The following is a 22,494-nucleotide window of genomic DNA, read 5'->3' on the forward strand; positions in this document are numbered from 1 at the left end:
CTTTAACGATACCCTACTTTTGGACCGGAGACGAAAAATAATAAAGTTATCATACTTTTTCTGGTGATCGCATGATATAATTGTGCAATTAATGTTACCTATGGTGAGTAAAATGGCGGCTCGTCTCTGATTTCAGCAAACAGAAGAAAGGAAACAGTGGGGACGCACGTTCTAGCCTAACCTAACCTATTCTAATAAATTACCATAATTATTACCAACCAAATTATTAGAATAGGTTAGGTTAGGTTTGAACGTGCGTCCCCACTGTTTCCTTTCTTCTGTTTGCTGAAATCAGAGACGAGCCGCCATTTTACTCACCATAGGTAACATTATCCAATTGTGCTTACTTATTAGTGCAGTCTAAACATTGGTGACACTTTGCATTTCATAGCAATTGGTTTTTGCGAGAAGCACACATATTTGTGGTACATTTATTTGTGGCAAAGACCTTATTTTTACTTTACCGAGTGCCTAGTAGGTAATGTGCGGATTACCTAGATACTCTGCATATTATCTAGGTAATTTCAGAAATGGAACAATTTTCACAACTTTAACGGATCACCCTAGTTAATCTGCAGATTTGCTAGGCCTAGGTAATGTACACATTATTAACGATTTTCGAACTTTAGCGGTAACATATATACTATGTAATCTGTATTCTAAATGCCAGCATTTTTACCAAGAGATGCATTCACTTCCCTTTGAAGAGCAGATAGGTGATTCGTTTTGTTATAGACATTGCTACTCTACATATTGCCAGATCTACTTAAGAGTTCTTTTTGAAATATCCAACGAGTTATGCAACTTTTCCAGCAACAGATAAAACTACGTATGGTGCCATCTGTTTTGATATTTTATTTTAAAAACTTTCTATTATTATTATAAAATGTGGGGGAAAAAGCTTAAATATGATGGTAGAGATGAGTTTCATAACAAAAAAAATTGCAAATGCTAGTAACCAGTAAAATCTTCATTAAATTAATTAAATTAAGTCTGATCTCTCTCGAGATATGGTAAACGATCCTCTTCTATCTCCTCAATACTCGATCTTTACCCATCAAAATGTAATATAGGTTTTCATAAAAATTACAGGCTAACCATTACGTATTTCATATTTCTAAAAGATTGTGTGAAACATTTTTATCTAGCGTATTTTAATTATTATTTAACTTTTAAATTTGTATGCTTTTATTGGAGTATATTCTATTACACTTATATATTTTTAATAATTAATTAATTTTAAATTAATTCGAAAGAATGTAGCAATCTAGATCATTGTTTCTCAACCTCTAACGAATCTTCGCCCCCTTCAACGTAGTATTGCCCCCTTCAATAAGACCATTACGTAGTATCACCCCCTTCACTACAAAATTCAGATGCCGAAGGACAATGCTAACGCCAAATTCGTACTGCATTGAATAGACTAGTGACTAGTATAATGTTATTTGTTTAATTATTGTACGATATAACGAATAAAATATCCAAGTATCCTTAATATAATGTTTTACTATTTGAAAATTGTTTTCTCCCCCAAAATATAAATTGTTACTAATCGCCCCCTCAACATGGAAAAAAGCCCACATGGAGGCGATATCGCCCCCGTTGAGAAACACTGATCTAGATGAATATATGCTTCAAAAGATTAAATGAGAATAAAGGAATGTTACAATTATTTGATTTATCGGATTCTTTGATAACTTTTCAAAGATAAAATTTGGGTTTCTTTTGCCTTTTTTTATTCCTAATCATCGGAATTAGTAGTTAAATAATAGATTTTTGCAATTGTTCGAAACTATGCAATACACTTTAACAAGAGAATTCTATTTATAGTCTATTTCTTGACTTACATATCTTCTCTATGAAGGTCATCTATTCATTTGCAGGGCTGTCGAGAACTTGTAAGAGGCCCGGTGTTAGAGCGGGGCCTTATAGTCTTTTTTATATATAGTCTTTATTATAGTATTTTAACAAATGAAATACGTAGAATGTTTTTTAATCAATAAAAAGTAGTCTTAAATTTTTTTTTAATTTTCTACCGGTAAAAATAACATTAATTCTCGAAGACCCCAAAAATTTTTAAAACTGAATTGAAATAAATCATACAAGCGTATATTATGACTCACACTACGCTTTAACACGTTTCATTGCGATACTTTGGTTGGCTTAAAATTTAGTCTTTATTAGTTGCCCATTTAGTCTTTACTAGTGACTAGCGAACTATTTAAAGAAGTCGATTAAAAAAATTATTTAGGAATGCTATCAGTAAATATGGAAAATGTGCATATAAGATATTATAATTTAAAAAACACGAAAGAATGCCTGAGGAAATATATTGTCAAAATAAATCACGTAACAAGTAAGTAACAAAAGAAGTTTCACAATTTCGTATGAGTCATGTGTTACGCAACATAAATCTGATACCAAATTTGAATCATTAGTCTATTCTATTGAACAAAATCATTTTAAAAAGTGGGAATAGCCATAAAAAATTTCTTCATTCCTATTTGTTTTATTATTAACCGAAAGATGGCGCCATCTATTAAATATCAAATTTGTTTTTTCTACGAAAGCGTATCTATCATCTATATTGTAAATATGAAGTATAACTTTATTTTACGATTAATTGACACTTTCGTCGATTTTTGCATGCTATTTCACATTTTACTTTTGGATTATAAATTATAAGCCCAAGCGATCAAGGCGTCAGCCTACAGCAGTGTAAGATCCTGGATCGAATCCGGACTGGTCGGAAAAACCCCAGGAATGCCCGAAATGCATATCCTTTGTAAAAAAATTGAAAATAAAAATTCACTTTTTTCTACAAGAGGAGTGTTTCTGTGTGATAAGTTCTCAATAGCAATTTTATGCTCGGTTCCAAGGAACATACAAACACAGGAAGTTTTCATGAGTAGTCCATCCTGTCCCTCACCACCCTGTGCTTCATTTGTGGGCCTGGTCTAACCCATAATGGGTTCGATTCTAAAAAAGCCTTCTTAGTGCCCACCGAATTAAAAAAAAAAAAAAAATGTTGTGGGTCTAGCCGAAGTTATGATGAAGTGTCCTTTTAGTATCCACTCCTGTGGATGCTAAGAGGACACAATGTTAAACATGAAACTGTCACGACACTAATCTATTTTTATAAAGTTTTCCTAACGTATCTACATAATAATAAGTAATAAACTAATGGCATATGTTATCTGTTAATGGAAAACTGAACGCCCTTGTAGGAGACAGTTCCTTCATTGTGTCTTTGTTCATTTTCTTTGTCAATCGAGAAGGAAGCGATGTACAAATGTAATATCGATCAGTTTTAATTTTATGTAATAGTTTGGATAAATAATATTTTGTTCGAGGAAAATGTTCCCGAAACATATCTTTTAACTGAATACTGTAAATGGAAGTTTCATGTATATACTTTCTGAATTCTATAAATAAATGAAACATGAAAGACAGTTTCATATAACCGAATACAATCCTTTCCGAAACTTATTCTATCTCGCATTTATTAACTAATGTATTATTTCTTTAATAATAATAATAATAATAAGTAAAAGCCACAAAAAATGAAATTTGTTTAATATTTTAAATGAACAAAATACAAATTATCTCTAGAGAATAAACTAAACATTGAGCGATTTTGATTTTATAACATTATAATTAAAATTTTTTTGTTAAAATATTCTTTGGTTTCGGCGATTTTTCTAATCGCATTTCTTGATTGTATTCATCAGCGACTGAGGTAATAAGAAAAAAAATATCTAAAAAATTACTATTTTTACAAACTGGCACATGAATTGGTTAATGAAAGTTTTTTTGACTACGCAGTTATACGTACGTCCACGTAATTGGAATTGTTGGTCAGTGGTAATTCCTCTGCGGGTTTAGATTTTGTATCCCTCGATAGAGACGTGAGGAGGGCATCCAATTGATTTTCATCGAGAGCAATAGTTCGACGTTTCATCTTGACATCGGTATCCGACCATACATCTTGGTATCTGAGCGGAGGTGGTGAAGATACGGAGGGTTGATATACAGATAGCGATTTATGTTTACGAGCATCGCGAGCAGCAGATACAAGGCGACAACAATCCACTAAAACTGATTTATTTTTAAAGAGCGGTTCGCGATCAACGACATTTTTAGAATTTTCGGAACCTTCGGGTTGCGTTCGTTTTTCTCTAAATTCTTTTTTGGGACTTCTACATTCCGTAGATGATTCTGATAAAGTGAATCCGTCGGATGTTCCAGAAACGACATTGTTGAAACAACGCGGTGTACTGTCGTCTGTACTGCTAGATTCTGGAGATTTTACTTGCTCCGGAGATACTAAACGGCTGAGATTTTTCCATTCACTAGATTGTTTTTCTAGAGCTGTTATGATGTCGTTCATACTTTGAGCTTTGCTGAGATCTTTCGCTGTTTCCAGAGCTTGGTGCTGATTGACTAATTGAGATATGTTAGCTGAGAGAGAACGAACGGCGCGATATTTTTTGTTCTGTCGAGTGAACATCTTTGAAATATCTTTGCGTAAATTCCTGTAGGCCATATCGTCTCTTACCACGTCTGGGGTTTCTTGGTGACGATAAATAGGCCTAGTATCTTCTTTTGGACTGGCTTGTAAGTAGCTAGTTGAGGAAGACTTAACCACGGGTCCCAAAGGTATACCAAAAGGTGGTTGACTATTCTGTACTTTAGCACCAGTTGACTGAGTGTAATTTCGATATGAAAGATCATCTTTTTCGACATCCGGTTGAGATTTAGCTGTCAGATCTTTGAAGTATTCGTTAACGCTTAAAGAAGGGGTGAAAACCGAGGAACATAAAAGATAACTTTGAGCATTTTCGGATTTTGGCTGTTTATTCTGAGAAACAGCTCTTTGAAATCTTCGATATGCAAAATCATCAGTCACTTTGTCTGCTATTCCGGCCCTTCTCAGAGGAGGAGCACGCATTTGGACCGGTCTATTGCATACTAGCAGACAATCGTAACTTCTAGAAATTGGCCTCTTCTGAAGATTTTCATCAACGCATCGTGCATCATCGCGAGAAGAAGAATTGCGCGTTTGAACAGAGGAATATCCCTCTTGATGTTTTGTTGGAAGATCACGACGCTCCGCTCTATCAGCAAGATCATCATCATTCAGTTGTAAACTTTTATAAATTTCCTCTAACTCTTTAAGAGCTTGATCCAAATTTTCTGAACCTTTATTAATCGTTTTAGAGAGATGAGGACTTTTGCTTATTACGTTTTCATTCGATTCAGGTTTGTAATCACTTTCTGGACTAGTCAAACTGCTTCTTGTTTTCTTCATAATATCTTCAAGTTTCGATCTCGCATTCAGATTCATAGTAGAGTTCCAGTGATATTTTCTGATAGGAGGGACTGGAGGAATTGGTTTATCTGCGTTTTGTGTTTGTGTTTCTGGGGAGACATTAGTATAATTTTTGGGATTAGTTAAATAGTCTAAAGTGTCTATCACCATTGAAAGTGGTCTGCAATTTGGAGAAGGTGGAGACTTTTGCTTATGACCAGATGCGCAAAGTCGAGGAATAGCAGACTGATAGTCAACATTATTCATTCTGTTAGGAAGTGTATGAAGTGCTCGTGATTTAGTAAAATGAATAGGACACGATGGTATTTTAGTTTCACATGGCTGAGATGCATTAGATTCCATTGGCTTTGATACGTATTCACCTATTGTGTGATTTGATTTTGCTTTTTCTTCATTATTCTTTTGAATTTTCGAAACCATTTTCTTCACATGACTCGAAGAATTGACAGAATATTTTGGTGCTTGATCAGTGTAACTATAAAGAATAGGTTTCCTATTGCAGTTGGTATATGAATTTGCACAGTGTGGAACAAATCGAAAAGGAACAGAGCAACACATTCGTTCAGCGTGACAGCAACAATCTGGAAATTTCGGTCTAAGAATTGCCATAGCTCTTCCATTACCGGTACAGTTTTCCGCATCACCAGTTGATAGTCTTCTACATCGATGTATAAACTCTGGATAAATTCTGGGAACTGGTGATGTTGAAACTGAAGAAAATGCACACTTTTCACTTCTAACATCAGACGACGATCGTGATCTATCACTGGAACTGAAATTTCGAAATCGCATTTTCGATCCTGGCTCGATTTTAGCACATAATCTTGTCTCTTGCCATCGTTTCGAAGGACTTGGAGCTCGACCAATACTAGGACTTGATGCAACTGATTGAGTGCTAACACCCGAATCGTTGGGCGAAGGCTGACTGGGATTTGAATCATTTCGAGTAATTACCGTTGTTACATTAAGAGGCGTCATAATTGCATTGGAAATATGCGTTACAGGAATTTCTTGAGGTATGGACTTAGTTTTAATAGGAACTGGTGAATGAGATTCTTGACCAGATTTTCCCGACCGTCCAGCAGGAGGTTTACCTTTATTAAAGTTTTTTAACGAAGACTCATCTTGAGATCTTCTTTTTAGATATCTTTCCGTCCGACCTGGACGTGATCTATTCGGATCTCGAGACGTGCGATGAATTGCTTCATCGCTGTGATATCTGGAAAGTCTTTTAACCTGATCTTTTTCATCATCTGAGGAACTTTCACCATACTTCAATCTTTCCGCTTCCACTCTGGCTTTTAAAGCTTCCATCCGTTCTTTTCTAGTAAGGCTATCCAGTGAATGATTTCTTTTCTCTGTGCTGCTAGAAGAATCATTACCTAATTTCTTTGAGTCGATTTCATTCGGTTTCAGAAATTCCAATGAAGAACAAGAGGTATCCGAACTTAGCGAAAAATCTCCTAGTTTTTGTTCTTCCCTCTTATATGCAGCAAATATTGCTGAATGATCCATTTTAATACCTTTAGTTTTATTTTGGGATGGTAAACTACGAGATTTCTTTTTAGCTTCTGCCTTCTTCTGATGAGACAGTCTTGAATCATGGAACTCATTTCTTTCCATCATACGCTATCAACTAGTAGAATTCTAGAATTAATACACCTGAAAATTGAAAAATTAGACATATTAATTCAATATTATTATTATTTCATTAAGATAATATGTACGTTTTTACATTAAAAATTCACATCTATATACATAAATAAGCCATATTTATATCTGAAAGCCTTGTCATTTAATAGACTTCATCATCATCAAAAAATGAAATGGATAAAGTTATTCTAGAAATTTAATTCTATATAATAATTTCGAGACGTTTTCTGTACATTAAATATTCTATATTAACCAGGAGAATGAATTCTACGATCAAAATAACCAAATAATTCGAATAGTTTAATAATATTCGATTCACATTTTGATAATATTACAGACCTACATTCCAGAATTTATATATCAAAACTTTGATTTTTAATCGCATTCTTCCGCAACGAAGAATACAAAGACCTAATTAAAAATTAAAAATAACTTAAGTAGTATTTTATTGTATTCAACGAAACAATAATGAAGAAGATTTCATAATAAATTCATAGATTTCAGCATAATTAACTTTACCATTTTGAAAATTGTGATGATGTAATTCTATTGAAAAAAAGTATTTTTTTGCAGATTTTATCTTCAAGACTCCAAGGACCCCCTCCAGATTCTTGTAGACGGGCCTCAAATTCGTTTGGCAGATGTAAGCCTAACTGTCAACTCAACAGAGAAATTATAACTTGCCTGTTGCTATTTCACATAATTTAACACATATAATTTAATTAGATGCAGTTTAGAAATATTTGTTATAAGAATTATACTGGTTAAATTTTTATAATATTTTAAAAAAACAAGATAAATATGCCTTTCAGCTGGGTCATTTTGACAAGTTTTTTTTAATATAAAAACTTGTCAAAATGATTAATGGATCTCCTTCATTTTCGTCAATGATTTTTAATTTATTTTTGCTAAATATTTTTAAAATTATTTCCGTTACAAATAAAATTTTTCCTAAATTTTTCGGGGGTCGCGTTATTTAGGCCTACACCGGAAGTAATTTTATAACTTGACAACGCCAAGGTCTTAATTAAAAAACAGAAAAAATTTACAAGCACTTCGAACCTTCGCACTTCATAAAACGTAAATAATTTATCTAAAAAAATGATTGTTTATAATATTTAAAGACCTTCAACACAGATGGACGACTTCTTGTTCACTTTATCAAAGAAATTAAAATGAATTTTGAATGTATTTTAATCCAGAAAATTACGCTTAACGAACCTTAGAGTAAAATGTGCTTCCTCCCTCAGTTTTATAAACTTTTCGTGTAAAATTTACGATCATTTTCATTTTGTTGAATAAAACAAGTAAATTGTGTTTACCAGTAAATCAGATAGAGAGAGAAGGACTTGAAATATCGGATTTCGTTTCCCAATATAGGACCCTCGGGTGTACAGTACGTCCTATATTGAAAGTTCACGACTGTCGTTGATGTGATACAGAAAAATCTACAAATAGAATATGAGGGTTGAGAAGGAAAACTGAAAATTGAAACTAGTATACGCTCTGAAGGGATATTATCCATGAATATTTTACAATTATCTAAATATTTAACCATTCTTCTTTAACTATCAACAACTAATTAAGACCATCATTTGTACCGGATGACAATGACAGAGTTATAATTTTTGTGTTGGGGTGACATTTATATCTGTTAAATTTATTTGAGGCCCGGTTTCGCGACTCCACAGGGAGTCCTTGGAGTCTCTGGTGATAAAAATCTCCAGAAACTTTGACCCAATGGGATTAAACTATATTAAAGAATTCAGGAAGGAAGTTTAATACTTATATGTTATAATAAACGATGAAATATCAATTTAATGGATAGAAGAGGCATTAAAATTTAATGATCATTCATGGCAAGTGACATCACTCGTATGAGTCTTACTTTGTATAGCCTTAACCTCTACTTCAATAACTTAAATGACTAAGAAAATTAATATTTAATTCGTTTATTAAGACATAATGATGAATTGTGACCTATCATATAACTTCCTTGTGTTGGTAACTATGTTTATGTATTGCGATCATCATCTCATTTATCAAGTTCAAGCATTCATTAAAATGCTATTGAAAACGCTCTTTTAACCTTTAAAAAATGACCTTTCGACAGACTCTGCTTGTTCTCTGAAGTTGTGAGAATTGGTAACATCAATCAATGACTTCGGGAGATAAATTTAAGAGTTGGTAAACATCTGCTGAGTTAAGAAATAAATGACCGAAGGATCCATTTAAATTACACTCTATCGAACGTTAAACCAATTTAAAAAGTGAATACAAGAAATTGAGTTAAATTATTTTACAATATCACCCATAACGATACTGTTATCGCTAATGTAAAACGTCAATTCAATTCAATTCTTTACTTACTTATAAAAGAAAAAAAAAGGAGAGCATGGATCTAGTCACGTGGTTGAACTCATCAATAGCACGTCTGATCCGTAACCAAGGCAACACGTATCTGCACGCGTTTGCTCGATATAATACAGTTTCTTCCTGTTTGGGGTCGCACTCGTCGGTGCATGACAAGCGACTGTCGCCGAAAAACACCGACAGGAGAAGAGATACGCTCTAAAGAATGTGATGTATGAGGTCGAATAATGAAATTGTTAAAATATTTCGATAAAATATAACGGTTCAATGAGATTTCGCAATTTTATAAAATATATATGAAACCCTAGAATAGTTACCGGACAGTAAATTTTTTTTTATTTATTTCTTAGACAGTTATTTGATAAATAAATAAAAATACCGCAATGAAACCGCGACGAAGTAAGATCACCGCGTACCAAAGCACTCTTACGTATTCAAATGTCAATGTCCAGACTCTTCGAAGCGTGTAATTTAAACAGAAAAAAAAAAAAGGATTTAGGCCAGAATCTTTTAACACTATTATAAGATGTTTGCATCACTGACCGATATCTTTTTATGGGAGTAAATTTTGCCTTAGGCTGTCGGAAGACATGAGAATGGTGAAGCAGTTTATCAGGTCAGGGGTAAATCACGTGATTTACCAAGGATGTAAATACTAATTTGTATCTTAATTTACACAATAAGTGTTTTCTTCGTACCGCTTATATAAATATACCAAAATGATAATCATTATTGTTATTATAAATCCTTCAAATGGTATAAATTAAACTATATTTTAGGAACGAGAAAAAAAAATATATAGGTTGTTGTTATATCGTTTATAGATTAGGATATTTTTAAAAAGGATAAAATTAGCTTACGCAATGAAAATTATTGCTTCATACAATATATATTCAGTATATGTACAATGTACAGACTGTAATTTAACTACCGCTATTGACTCAAATTCTATATAATTTTTTTAAAGTTTATTATAAATAACTTTCTTTTTAATATTTTAACGTTAAACCAAAAATCTTCGACGTGTTTATATTTAGCCTTTTAACATTTAGCCAACTTATACGAATAAATTTCATCTGTGTCTTGTTAACTTTTTATATGCGGAGTTATATAATAATTTATAGAAAACATGTGCATAGGATTTTAAACAAATATTAATATCTAATTTCTTAAAAGGAGCAGGAAATCAGTTTATATATACAAAAAGGAACAGCTACTTGAGTACACAAATCAAAACCTCAAGGCTGTCGGCTAGCGAGTCATGTGATTTAGACAGCTGTTGTTAATACAAAATCTGTCTTATATCCCCTAATGAATACGACACGCATCACCGAATGCATATAATCATTCCAAATTCCTATAATAAATCAATATAAAGTCTTATTTAACATAATTAAATCAGCATCCTTCGAAAAGAAGGCGCGAAATGCGTACATAAACTTCGCACTTACAAATTTTGCCGACGTCATATTTATTCTATCTGGATACAAGTTATCTGTATGAAAAAAAGAGTTTTTAAGTCTCCGTTACGAAGGTTCTAAATTCAGAAACACACTGCTGACGTCATCAGACGGCACGTGGCCATGCGTTCCACGAACAGTTTAAAAGTTGGTTAAGGGAAGTAATAGAAACAAGGGATGCGTGTGTTTCGTACAGCTACACGTTTAACTAAAGCCCCTTTAAATCTTATTTAAAGATTGAAAAAGAAAGCTCTTTCTAGAATATTTATAACTTTTAAAAGAATATTTTCAAGCTGTAAGGCGATTTTTACAAGAGTAAATAGTCTCGACCATTTTGGCAATGACACCATTGCCAAATTTCGATTCTGACAGGAGTAAACAAAATTTTAAAAATAAAAATCCTATTAAAATATTTACTTATAAATTATTTTACAGGCGAAATAATACATTTTAAACTCGTAAAAAAAATTATACGGATTTTTCATTATATGTTTTCCTTTAACCCGACACGACGAGGAAGAAGAAACAGTTTGTAAATACCGCACAGTTGAATTAAAGCCAACGATCCAAACCAAAAAAGAGGTTAAGAGTATCTTAGTTAAATAGTAAAATATTTCAAATATTTGTTCAAAAGTTAATATACTATATTTAATATTATTAGGCAGAAAAGAATAATAAAACATACCTCCGTCCATCATTAACTATTTGTATTACTGCCGCTACAGGAAAAATAAAATTCAAACGAGAAAACTAGGACAAAACTACAGTTATTAACCAATCAGAATAAATGATACAAGGGCTTGTTTGTGTATTCAACGAATTGAAATTCTTTACAGTTGTTTTTTTTTTATTTAACAAAAAAGTGGTCAGCAATCGACCGCTTCCTCGATATTATAATTTTATAATAATTGCAGAATTTGAATTTATAACCGGAGGGAAGATGAACCGTTATGGTGATTTTGTCCAAACAAATCTCGAGGAGGAAGAAATCGTAAAAGAAAATGAAACAAAATTGGTTATAAAGATCGGACATATTACTGCTTTCACCGTCTCTTAAAAACCCTATAACAATGTCGGGAAAAAGAACAATTCGTTCGGTGTTACTGACATTTTATTTAATCCGTAACCAAAGGAATCATTGAGATGACCTACTGAACCTCTTTGAAACGACCCGGTCACTCTCAATACCAGTTATGCAGAGCATTCAACTATCGAAAGATCTCTTCAGTTTTTTTCTTTTTCTTATTCATTAAATCAATATCAAATATCTCGAGTCTGAAAATAACAACCGGTTAAAGTTATATTAATTTTAAATATAATCTTTTAAATTTTTAAGTAATATAATCTGTTTGAGACTGTTTTAAAACAAAGAAGCTTTAAAGTTTCTTTAAAATTCTCTTTTTCTTTATGTATAAAGTAAGGTAGCTCTAAATTATATCTTTAAAGGTAGAAGAAAGCTTTAAATTATTTAAAGACGGTCTAAAGTTTCTTTAAATCTGTCTTTTTTATGTGTATATTAAAGGTAGTTTAAGTTAATTTGCTTGTTTACTTTTAAATACGGTTATGTAATAATTTATAATGTCAACTAGACAGGTCAACATTTTTATAGGACGTTGATGTCGAAATCTACTTAAGCTAGACCTTAATAACATTACCAAAAACATAATATACGTTGCATATAAGAATTATTCAAACTTATATTTTATAAAATTGGTCGAAAGTCTTTTATTCCGGATGATATATATCAAAATTGTTCAGATATTATTACTTTTGATTGAGAGGTCGTATTCTTATACGCTTGACTTTATTTTATATGATATATATTTACTTTACAGCAGATCTACGGATTATTTTACATTCCTAAACCTTCGTAAGACTTCAGGAAACAATTTAATAACTAAACACTTGATGAATAATATAATTTTAATTAGTTTTTATTGCGTATTTAACCCACGACATGCTTGACTTTGTTTCTCTATAGGTTACGATCAGTAATTATGGAAGAAGTTGAATCCAACTTAAGAAAGTATTTAGAAATGATTGAGTACTCTGTAACCATATTATTTAAAATAATTAAATCGGACAGTTCTTTTGTAATCGTATTGTCAAAATAAGGTCAAAAAGTTTTATGAGAATCAAATATACCTTCAGGCCAAATGACTCCCTGCATGCCTAACTGTTGATTTCTACATTTTATATAAATATTTACACTAAAATAACATTACTACAATACATTTTAATTAAACAAAAAAGCAGTTTTCACGGCACATATTTATTTATTTTACAAATCGCCGTAATTAAAAATAATGTTTGAACTTGCAATTTATCAACGTGTAAGAAGGTTAGTTTAAACAGAAAAAAAGCATTTAACCTCTTAATTATGTGGTTAATGGATCAAAATATGTCAGCGAGTTCAACAAGAGTCTTTCTATTCTTCTAATTATATGTTGGAGCGATATAATCTGCATGTGGACACGCCGGAAACTAGGGAGATTGAACTCTACACGGGAAAGGCAAATATATTTTCGGAACTGATGCACTTAGAATGCAATTCTGTGCTCACTCGAAGAAATTACTTCATGTGCATGTATCGGGAGCGGATAGTGTTTAAGTAAATCGTTGTCTTATTACGTGAGCTATAATTAAAATAAAATTTTAAAAAAACTTTAATTTTTTCCCCAAAATTTTAAAAGAAACGTCTTATTTAAATTGATCTTGACATTCATTAACAAATGACGATTATTAAATAAACGAGATAATTAATAGACCTTAACAACGTCCTATTTAATAACTCATTGATCGTGCATTAATTAATTAAGTAATGAGGTAATTAACGAGTAAAATAATAGCTTTTTTTTCTATTTTTCCTTTACAAATTTTGGAACAAGGAAACGAGCGACACTGAAAATTTAAATATGCAAATTATTAAAATTTTAGTAAAAAAAATTTTTATCATGTTCTTTACGCTGGATTTGTAAATATTCGGTGTTATTTTTATTTATTTATTCCGGACTTCCCGCTATTTGATGCTTGGAAAGAAAAGGGTGGGGATTGAAATGAGGAAATACCTTTAGATTAGATGAATGTATAGTGTTTTAAACGAACAAACAGCATCCTTCCTCTGGTATACAGTTTCTATTCTGTTTTTATACGGTTCATTTTTTAAATCCTTTATTAAAAATGCTTCTAAGAGCTAGGGTTATTTAACCGAGTTGACACTAAAACCGTTTAATGAAACAAAAAAATACTTTAAACAATTTTGCTTTTTTTTTTTTCCTGTGGAAGATAGTCGACTTGTGAACTCAGAGATGAAAATAGCAATGAACCCCTGCGATTCAGATACAGAAAGAACATTTCAATATCAGCAAAGACTTTGCGCTCTGGAATATAGAAGTAATAAGTATCGTCTTACTAGAACTATGTCGCCTTTGTCGGAAATTGAAATCCTATGCTTGCAATAAACACTATACTTACATTGATTTATAAGGAAAAATAATAATAAATTAGACGGTTACTGCATAATTATCTTTAAATAAATAAGAAAAAAGAACACTTTTCATTCATAATTATGCTGTATTTTTCATAATAAATACCTAAATATAATGGCTTTCGACTCGGTGGCGCGTGGGGGCCGAGCGAATTTGAATTAGGGGGCCCGAAAAATATCCGAAGTCAACACTGTACACGCAGTGTTGACTTCGGATATTTTTCTTCGGGGAATTTTGGGGACCCCCGTTGATGAGAGCCACAGGCAATTGCCCTTTTTGCTCTTATGGAACTCGTTGGATCTACTTAAATTCACTCAATTTTCGATAATTTACAGTCATATAATACGAGTTCCAATAGGCGAGAACTAAAATAGAATGGCTTTCGCGTACTGAAACTCATATTTATCTTCGAATTATTGAGTGAATTTAAGTCTAAATTTCTGATTGAGGTTGTTCTTCGAGATTGTAAATAAAAATATATCTGCTTTTAGAAAGTTATTATTTAGTTTTCATACGTTCAATCATTCTTTTAACAAATATCACAAAGGCATAAACCAGACTAAACAATCGTCTTAATTACCAGAACAAAGAAAAAATAATAATATAAAAAAAAGCATTAGGTTAACAAAGAGTCTCTATGGGTGAAAAATTATATGCGGTAGTAAATATATCCAATTGGCTTGTTTTACTACAAAATGATAAAAGTCGTGTCTTTGTATTAAGAAGTTCTATTTTCGTCTTGAATCTCTGCCAAAATAGACTCTGGGGGACTTTCTTACCAGAAGAAAAAAATTCATGTAGCAATCTACTTCGTTATTACTCACATTTATCTCTGTAAAAATTCAACACGAAATAATTTTATTCTGTTAGTAGCGGGCATAAAACTTTAATTCACTATTATCTCTTTCATCTCCTTACTTTCACTACATAATAACGGAGCTATAATAAAAGAGCATCGTGTGTGTTGTGTTTTTTTTTTTTCTTAATCTATGCTCGACGAAATTAAATCACATAAAATTATAATAAAACTCGCATCTCGCAGGGATTCGAATTGATTTTTGAAAGTTCTTAAATCAACCCCCGCGATGAAGAAACCAGACGCTATATTTTAAGGGGTGTTGACACCGGAAATGACGACACATGACGTAAGGTGCAGAAGGAAAATCTGACAGATGGCATCACTTAAGAGCAACAAGCCATCTTTCTATCCAAATTGTCATTTCGTACCAATAAATAAATATTTTACTTTAAAAAAAGTAAAACACAAATAACAAATTAGCAAATCATTAAATTCACCAAATATACCTTGTCAATGTTATTACATAATTAGTTTTTGCAACGTGAAAACTAATTGAATCGAGCCATGTTTTTTTTACTTTAAATGTTAATTTATTTTATTAAAATAAATTAATTTTATAATTATATTTATGAAAGTAACTTAATCCAAATTAAATATATTAAGCAATATTTCTGTTACTAAAAATAGATTTTGAATTTTTAAAGTTTTCCACATCACCCTTAAATTATATACTAAGTTTTTGGCTGCCCCTTAAATATTTTAAGGGTCAGCCAAAAACTCTCAAATATTTTAAAATATTTTTTGCCTTCCTAAACTTTTAAAGTTACTTTATACACTAATTTTTTTCTCTCTCTAATTATAAGTAGAGCTTTAATGATTATTATCGCTCCACTTCGATCTTTGAAGATGCCATAACAATATACAATCGCTGTAGATATAACATCGCATATAATATAATAATATTATGATATTTAATTTTTAATTTTAGTAACCCATTCAAAAGTAGTCTACGGATAAATATAGAAACATTAGCAAAGGACTTAAATGTTTAAAAATGAATTCTTACAAATGTAAGCTTTCTATGCACTTTTTGAAGGTCGTATGAACATAAATTGGCCGATATATAGAATGCACTTTAATCCTATTAAATAAATATCTCTTCATCTACTTTATAAATTCTTCTACGCAAGAAAAAATAATAATAATAAACATAATTATAGGCTATATTTTTATGGCAACTTTTCCTTTTGTGCTGCTTATATTTAATAGAAAAAAAAAAAAGAAGTAGGAATGTTTGTAAAATTTGCCATTTTTAAACACTAAAAGAGGTTAAGAACGAATGTCGAGTATGAAAATAAGGACAGTCTCTTTTTCTACAACGAATCCAATGTTTTATTTACAGAAAATTAAACATTTTATTTGGATTAGCTTGTATAAACAAAGCGACAACTTAACAAACTCAGATAACCAGTGAATCATCTCCAACAGATGGTTAACGATTCGTACTTTATGGTTACACTTTAACTGTGAACCACCTACAACAGGTGGAGTACAGTTCAATCAGAGGCCTCGTGGACCTTTAAACTCAATTATATTTCGACGCCATATCCTACTTATCTCGCAAACATTTCCGATAATCGTTTAAAATATTCACGAATATAAATTCGAGAATATTTTAAATTTCAACGAGAGCATCGGCATTTTAATAATAAAAGAAAGAAAAAATTCTGTTGGAGATATTAATCGGAAATTCAAATTTTATTATGGCATATATCAAATAGGGCTATAAAAGACCACACAGAGATTATTAACGACGTTTCAGTTGTACAGTACAGTGGACCGTTTATTTCAAGGACAACACAGTCACTGTCCATGGAAGGTGTGTCTTACGCCATCCCATTGACCACGTGTATTTTCAAGGCCATGTACAGTACGTATCCTCCGACTACAAAATGGTAGAGAGGAAACTTTATAAATTAATATACAGTAGGTTTACCTTCTACACATACAACTGTTAATAACAGCAGCCGCAAAACGCAAAACTCATAAACGAGAAAAATAAACATGACAAGACGAGACAATCGCGTATACTTTACATGTTTGTTTATTTTAAATAAAATTACATTCCTTAGAACAAAAACTCAAAAATAAATCAATTTTTCTCCTATAAATTGTACATCTTGCATTTAAAAACTAATACAAAACGCGCGTGTTTAAAAAAATATATATGTACAGTACGATACATACGGAACAATTAAAAAATTGCGCCTAATTAAATTTATAAAATATAGTATTTTATATTTTAGAAAACCTACCATTGGTTTCGGTGCAATTGGTTAAGGTGCAACGCTTTGGTTTAGACTCAATCACCAGCTATCAATCCGGCGAACGAAGTGGCTCAACTAATTCAACTGCGCGGATCGCCGAAGTGGGTTAGCGAGAAAGATGCCCGGGGCGAATGCCCTCTAGCGGAATAATACAGTAATACTAGAAAAATATCCGGTAGATGGCGAGTAGCCGCCATTTTGTAAAAATAAAGAAAGAAAAAAAATATTAACATATAACTTACCTTTTACATCTACACAATTGACTCCAGTATAGACTTATATAATAATAAAATTACGAAACATTCAATTATGATATAATAAAATTAATTATAAACGATAAAAAAAGAAATATATATATATTTAACTGTTGCCCCATAAAGATTAATCAAAGTTAATTTTTAAGTTACGTTTTTGTTGTTATTGTTTTTTTTAAATAGAAACTTGTTTAATTCTACTCTTTCTTTTCTCGCGGCCATGTTATGGGTCGTTGCAAATGGATTCTTCCGCCTCTAAAATCCTATGGCATGATTTGCTATTGTTATGATATAAAATGCAACCAACAGCTGTAACATTTATTTCAGTTTATACGTTAGTTCCGGATAATAATAAAATTGACATCTCCTAACTACTGGGAATATATTAGTCATTTTATTACCTGGAAAACCTGTTGAGGAGCCGTAATTTATAATGCAAATAATTAATATTTAATTTAAAAAAGTAAAAAAAAGATCTTCCCATTAAAAAATGAATTAGAATTTAATTTTAAATCTTAGATACAATTTTCCAGGTTAAAATTACAGTATAAAGTTGCTTAAAATTCATTTTCCAGGTTAAAATTACAGTATAAAGTTGCTTAAAATTCATTAGATTAATATAAAAATCGATTTAATTATAATAAAATATTAATTTCCTAGCATTAGCAAACTTTTTAAAGCGATTATTCCGGTGGAAAATATAAATTTAATTTGGGTTTAAATAATTTATTTAACTCATAAGACATAAATAAATAAAGTTAAAGTAAAACAAACATCAATTGCCCCTCTTATTTGTTGAGCTAAGTTATTATCTTCTTAAGAAAATCCAGCAGAGAAGTGTACTGATTTTATATATACAAGATATTAAAGGAAGCACTAAAACATCCATTGTTTTATTGTTTTCTCCACTCTTAATGCATTATCTTTGCATCGAGTTCTATTTCCATATATAACAATTAGAACAAAGTTTAAAATAAAGTAAAATAATAGTGAGAAAAAAGGGAAAAATTGTCATATCCTCCAATCCTTACCTANCTTCGATCTTTGAAGATGCCATAACAATATACAATCGCTGTAGATATAACATCGCATATAATATAATAATATTATGATATTTAATTTTTAATTTTAGTAACCCATTCAAAAGTAGTCTACGGATAAATATAGAAACATTAGCAAAGGACTTAAATGTTTAAAAATGAATTCTTACAAATGTAAGCTTTCTATGCACTTTTTGAAGGTCGTATGAACATAAATTGGCCGATATATAGAATGCACTTTAATCCTATTAAATAAATATCTCTTCATCTACTTTATAAATTCTTCTACGCAAGAAAAAATAATAATAATAAACATAATTATAGGCTATATTTTTATGGCAACTTTTCCTTTTGTGCTGCTTATATTTAATAGAAAAAAAAAAAAGAAGTAGGAATGTTTGTAAAATTTGCCATTTTTAAACACTAAAAGAGGTTAAGAACGAATGTCGAGTATGAAAATAAGGACAGTCTCTTTTTCTACAACGAATCCAATGTTTTATTTACAGAAAATTAAACATTTTATTTGGATTAGCTTGTATAAACAAAGCGACAACTTAACAAACTCAGATAACCAGTGAATCATCTCCAACAGATGGTTAACGATTCGTACTTTATGGTTACACTTTAACTGTGAACCACCTACAACAGGTGGAGTACAGTTCAATCAGAGGCCTCGTGGACCTTTAAACTCAATTATATTTCGACGCCATATCCTACTTATCTCGCAAACATTTCCGATAATCGTTTAAAATATTCACGAATATAAATTCGAGAATATTTTAAATTTCAACGAGAGCATCGGCATTTTAATAATAAAAGAAAGAAAAAATTCTGTTGGAGATATTAATCGGAAATTCAAATTTTATTATGGCATATATCAAATAGGGCTATAAAAGACCACACAGAGATTATTAACGACGTTTCAGTTGTACAGTACAGTGGACCGTTTATTTCAAGGACAACACAGTCACTGTCCATGGAAGGTGTGTCTTACGCCATCCCATTGACCACGTGTATTTTCAAGGCCATGTACAGTACGTATCCTCCGACTACAAAATGGTAGAGAGGAAACTTTATAAATTAATATACAGTAGGTTTACCTTCTACACATACAACTGTTAATAACAGCAGCCGCAAAACGCAAAACTCATAAACGAGAAAAATAAACATGACAAGACGAGACAATCGCGTATACTTTACATGTTTGTTTATTTTAAATAAAATTACATTCCTTAGAACAAAAACTCAAAAATAAATCAATTTTTCTCCTATAAATTGTACATCTTGCATTTAAAAACTAATACAAAACGCGCGTGTTTAAAAAAATATATATGTACAGTACGATACATACGGAACAATTAAAAAATTGCGCCTAATTAAATTTATAAAATATAGTATTTTATATTTTAGAAAACCTACCATTGGTTTCGGTGCAATTGGTTAAGGTGCAACGCTTTGGTTTAGACTCAATCACCAGCTATCAATCCGGCGAACGAAGTGGCTCAACTAATTCAACTGCGCGGATCGCCGAAGTGGGTTAGCGAGAAAGATGCCCGGGGCGAATGCCCTCTAGCGGAATAATACAGTAATACTAGAAAAATATCCGGTAGATGGCGAGTAGCCGCCATTTTGTAAAAATAAAGAAAGAAAAAAAATATTAACATATAACTTACCTTTTACATCTACACAATTGACTCCAGTATAGACTTATATAATAATAAAATTACGAAACATTCAATTATGATATAATAAAATTAATTATAAACGATAAAAAAAGAAATATATATATATTTAACTGTTGCCCCATAAAGATTAATCAAAGTTAATTTTTAAGTTACGTTTTTGTTGTTATTGTTTTTTTTAAATAGAAACTTGTTTAATTCTACTCTTTCTTTTCTCGCGGCCATGTTATGGGTCGTTGCAAATGGATTCTTCCGCCTCTAAAATCCTATGGCATGATTTGCTATTGTTATGATATAAAATGCAACCAACAGCTGTAACATTTATTTCAGTTTATACGTTAGTTCCGGATAATAATAAAATTGACATCTCCTAACTACTGGGAATATATTAGTCATTTTATTACCTGGAAAACCTGTTGAGGAGCCGTAATTTATAATGCAAATAATTAATATTTAATTTAAAAAAGTAAAAAAAAGATCTTCCCATTAAAAAATGAATTAGAATTTAATTTTAAATCTTAGATACAATTTTCCAGGTTAAAATTACAGTATAAAGTTGCTTAAAATTCATTTTCCAGGTTAAAATTACAGTATAAAGTTGCTTAAAATTCATTAGATTAATATAAAAATCGATTTAATTATAATAAAATATTAATTTCCTAGCATTAGCAAACTTTTTAAAGCGATTATTCCGGTGGAAAATATAAATTTAATTTGGGTTTAAATAATTTATTTAACTCATAAGACATAAATAAATAAAGTTAAAGTAAAACAAACATCAATTGCCCCTCTTATTTGTTGAGCTAAGTTATTATCTTCTTAAGAAAATCCAGCAGAGAAGTGTACTGATTTTATATATACAAGATATTAAAGGAAGCACTAAAACATCCATTGTTTTATTGTTTTCTCCACTCTTAATGCATTATCTTTGCATCGAGTTCTATTTCCATATATAACAATTAGAACAAAGTTTAAAATAAAGTAAAATAATAGTGAGAAAAAAGGGAAAAATTGNCTATACGATAAGGTATAGTAATCAACACAATACAAGAATGTAGGCCTATACGGTAATCAGCAATATGTTTTTGTAACGACGTACAGTCGACCCCCCTATAAGATATAGATACGTTCCAATTTATTAGGAATCCGATTTCTTACAAGTCGTTCCAATCACAGCCCGACACGTGTCAAGTTTACGGACTACGGCTGATTGAAAGGTTTTCTTCCATAAAATTAATCGATTCTACACTAATCCGACTCAACATTCCAAAATACGTATATTTTTTCGTAGTTTTATAGGAATCGTAATTATAGGGACCGTAATTATAGGGGGATCGACTGTATAATAAAATGGATTCTGAACTAGTCTACGACTTGAAAACACACCATTAATACCCGAGAGTCGACTAGTGTCGGATTACTGAACACCTCGAACTAGTGAATTACCATATTATCGAGATTGTACTGTGCCATTGTTAAGTTTTAAATTTCAATTCTTCTGCCCTGTAATTTATTCTTCCAGAACTCTTTTGAAGAATTTTATTTTAATAGCATTTAAGACTGTTTTCGCCCGATACATCGAGCGAAATGTTTGTAAATTTTACATTTGTTTTTAGAAATACAGGTAACCCTCATAATTGCAGTGATTTCGATATAAGACGAAATCATCTGTTTACCTTATTGTAGATTGTGCAATTTCCCCTTAACTGATGAAAGCTTTCCTCTGTAATGATGAATGATTTTTATTTTTCATGGTAATCATATTAGAAAAATGTAAAATAATATTCTATACTAACAAGTTTGTAATTTTATACACGTAAATTCTCTTTGGCATTTTTATTTTCCAGTTTCGTTCTTGAAAACGGCATTTAATTAGGTAATAAGTGTGGACAAGTTAGTTAAAGTTAATTCTGAGAAATCAAAATTATATTTTTGTTTGGTACTTCATGTTTTTTTTTAACTGAAATTATCTGAGTTAAATTATAAAACTGCTTTTTCTTATATAATATATGAAATTTATATTAAAAAATCGTTTGGAAACTTAAATCTATGTTTTATGTTTAATGTGAATCTTGCATAACGCGAC

The 22,494-nt window shown here is 31.1% G+C and overlaps 1 protein-coding gene across 5 annotated transcripts; it reads right to left on the bottom strand.

The window, feature by feature from the left end:
- Positions 1 to 3,558: 3,558 nt before the first annotated feature.
- LOC111634008 lies at positions 3,559 to 20,200 on the bottom strand. Of its 5 annotated transcripts, none has more exons than XM_023378681.1 (2): positions 20,146 to 20,200; positions 3,559 to 6,994 (listed from the first exon to the last, which is right to left on the bottom strand). In XM_023378681.1, the coding sequence occupies exon 2, from the start codon at positions 6,956 to 6,958 to the stop codon at positions 3,818 to 3,820; it is 3,141 nt and encodes a 1,046-aa protein (XP_023234449.1). In that variant the 5' UTR covers positions 6,959 to 6,994; positions 20,146 to 20,200; the 3' UTR covers positions 3,559 to 3,817. The 5 variants fall into 5 exon arrangements, with proteins under 5 accessions (XP_023234449.1, XP_023234445.1, XP_023234447.1 ...); XM_023378677.1 differs by lacking the exon at positions 20,146 to 20,200 and adding an exon at positions 17,421 to 17,550; XM_023378679.1 differs by lacking the exon at positions 20,146 to 20,200 and adding an exon at positions 17,436 to 17,529.
- Between the last annotated feature and the right edge of the window lie 2,294 nt (positions 20,201 to 22,494).

This window comes from Centruroides sculpturatus, unplaced genomic scaffold (genome assembly GCF_000671375.1).
Source record: "Centruroides sculpturatus isolate CEXI.00-Female unplaced genomic scaffold, Cexi_2.0 scaffold736, whole genome shotgun sequence".
NCBI classification, from domain to species: domain Eukaryota; kingdom Metazoa; phylum Arthropoda; class Arachnida; order Scorpiones; family Buthidae; genus Centruroides; species Centruroides sculpturatus.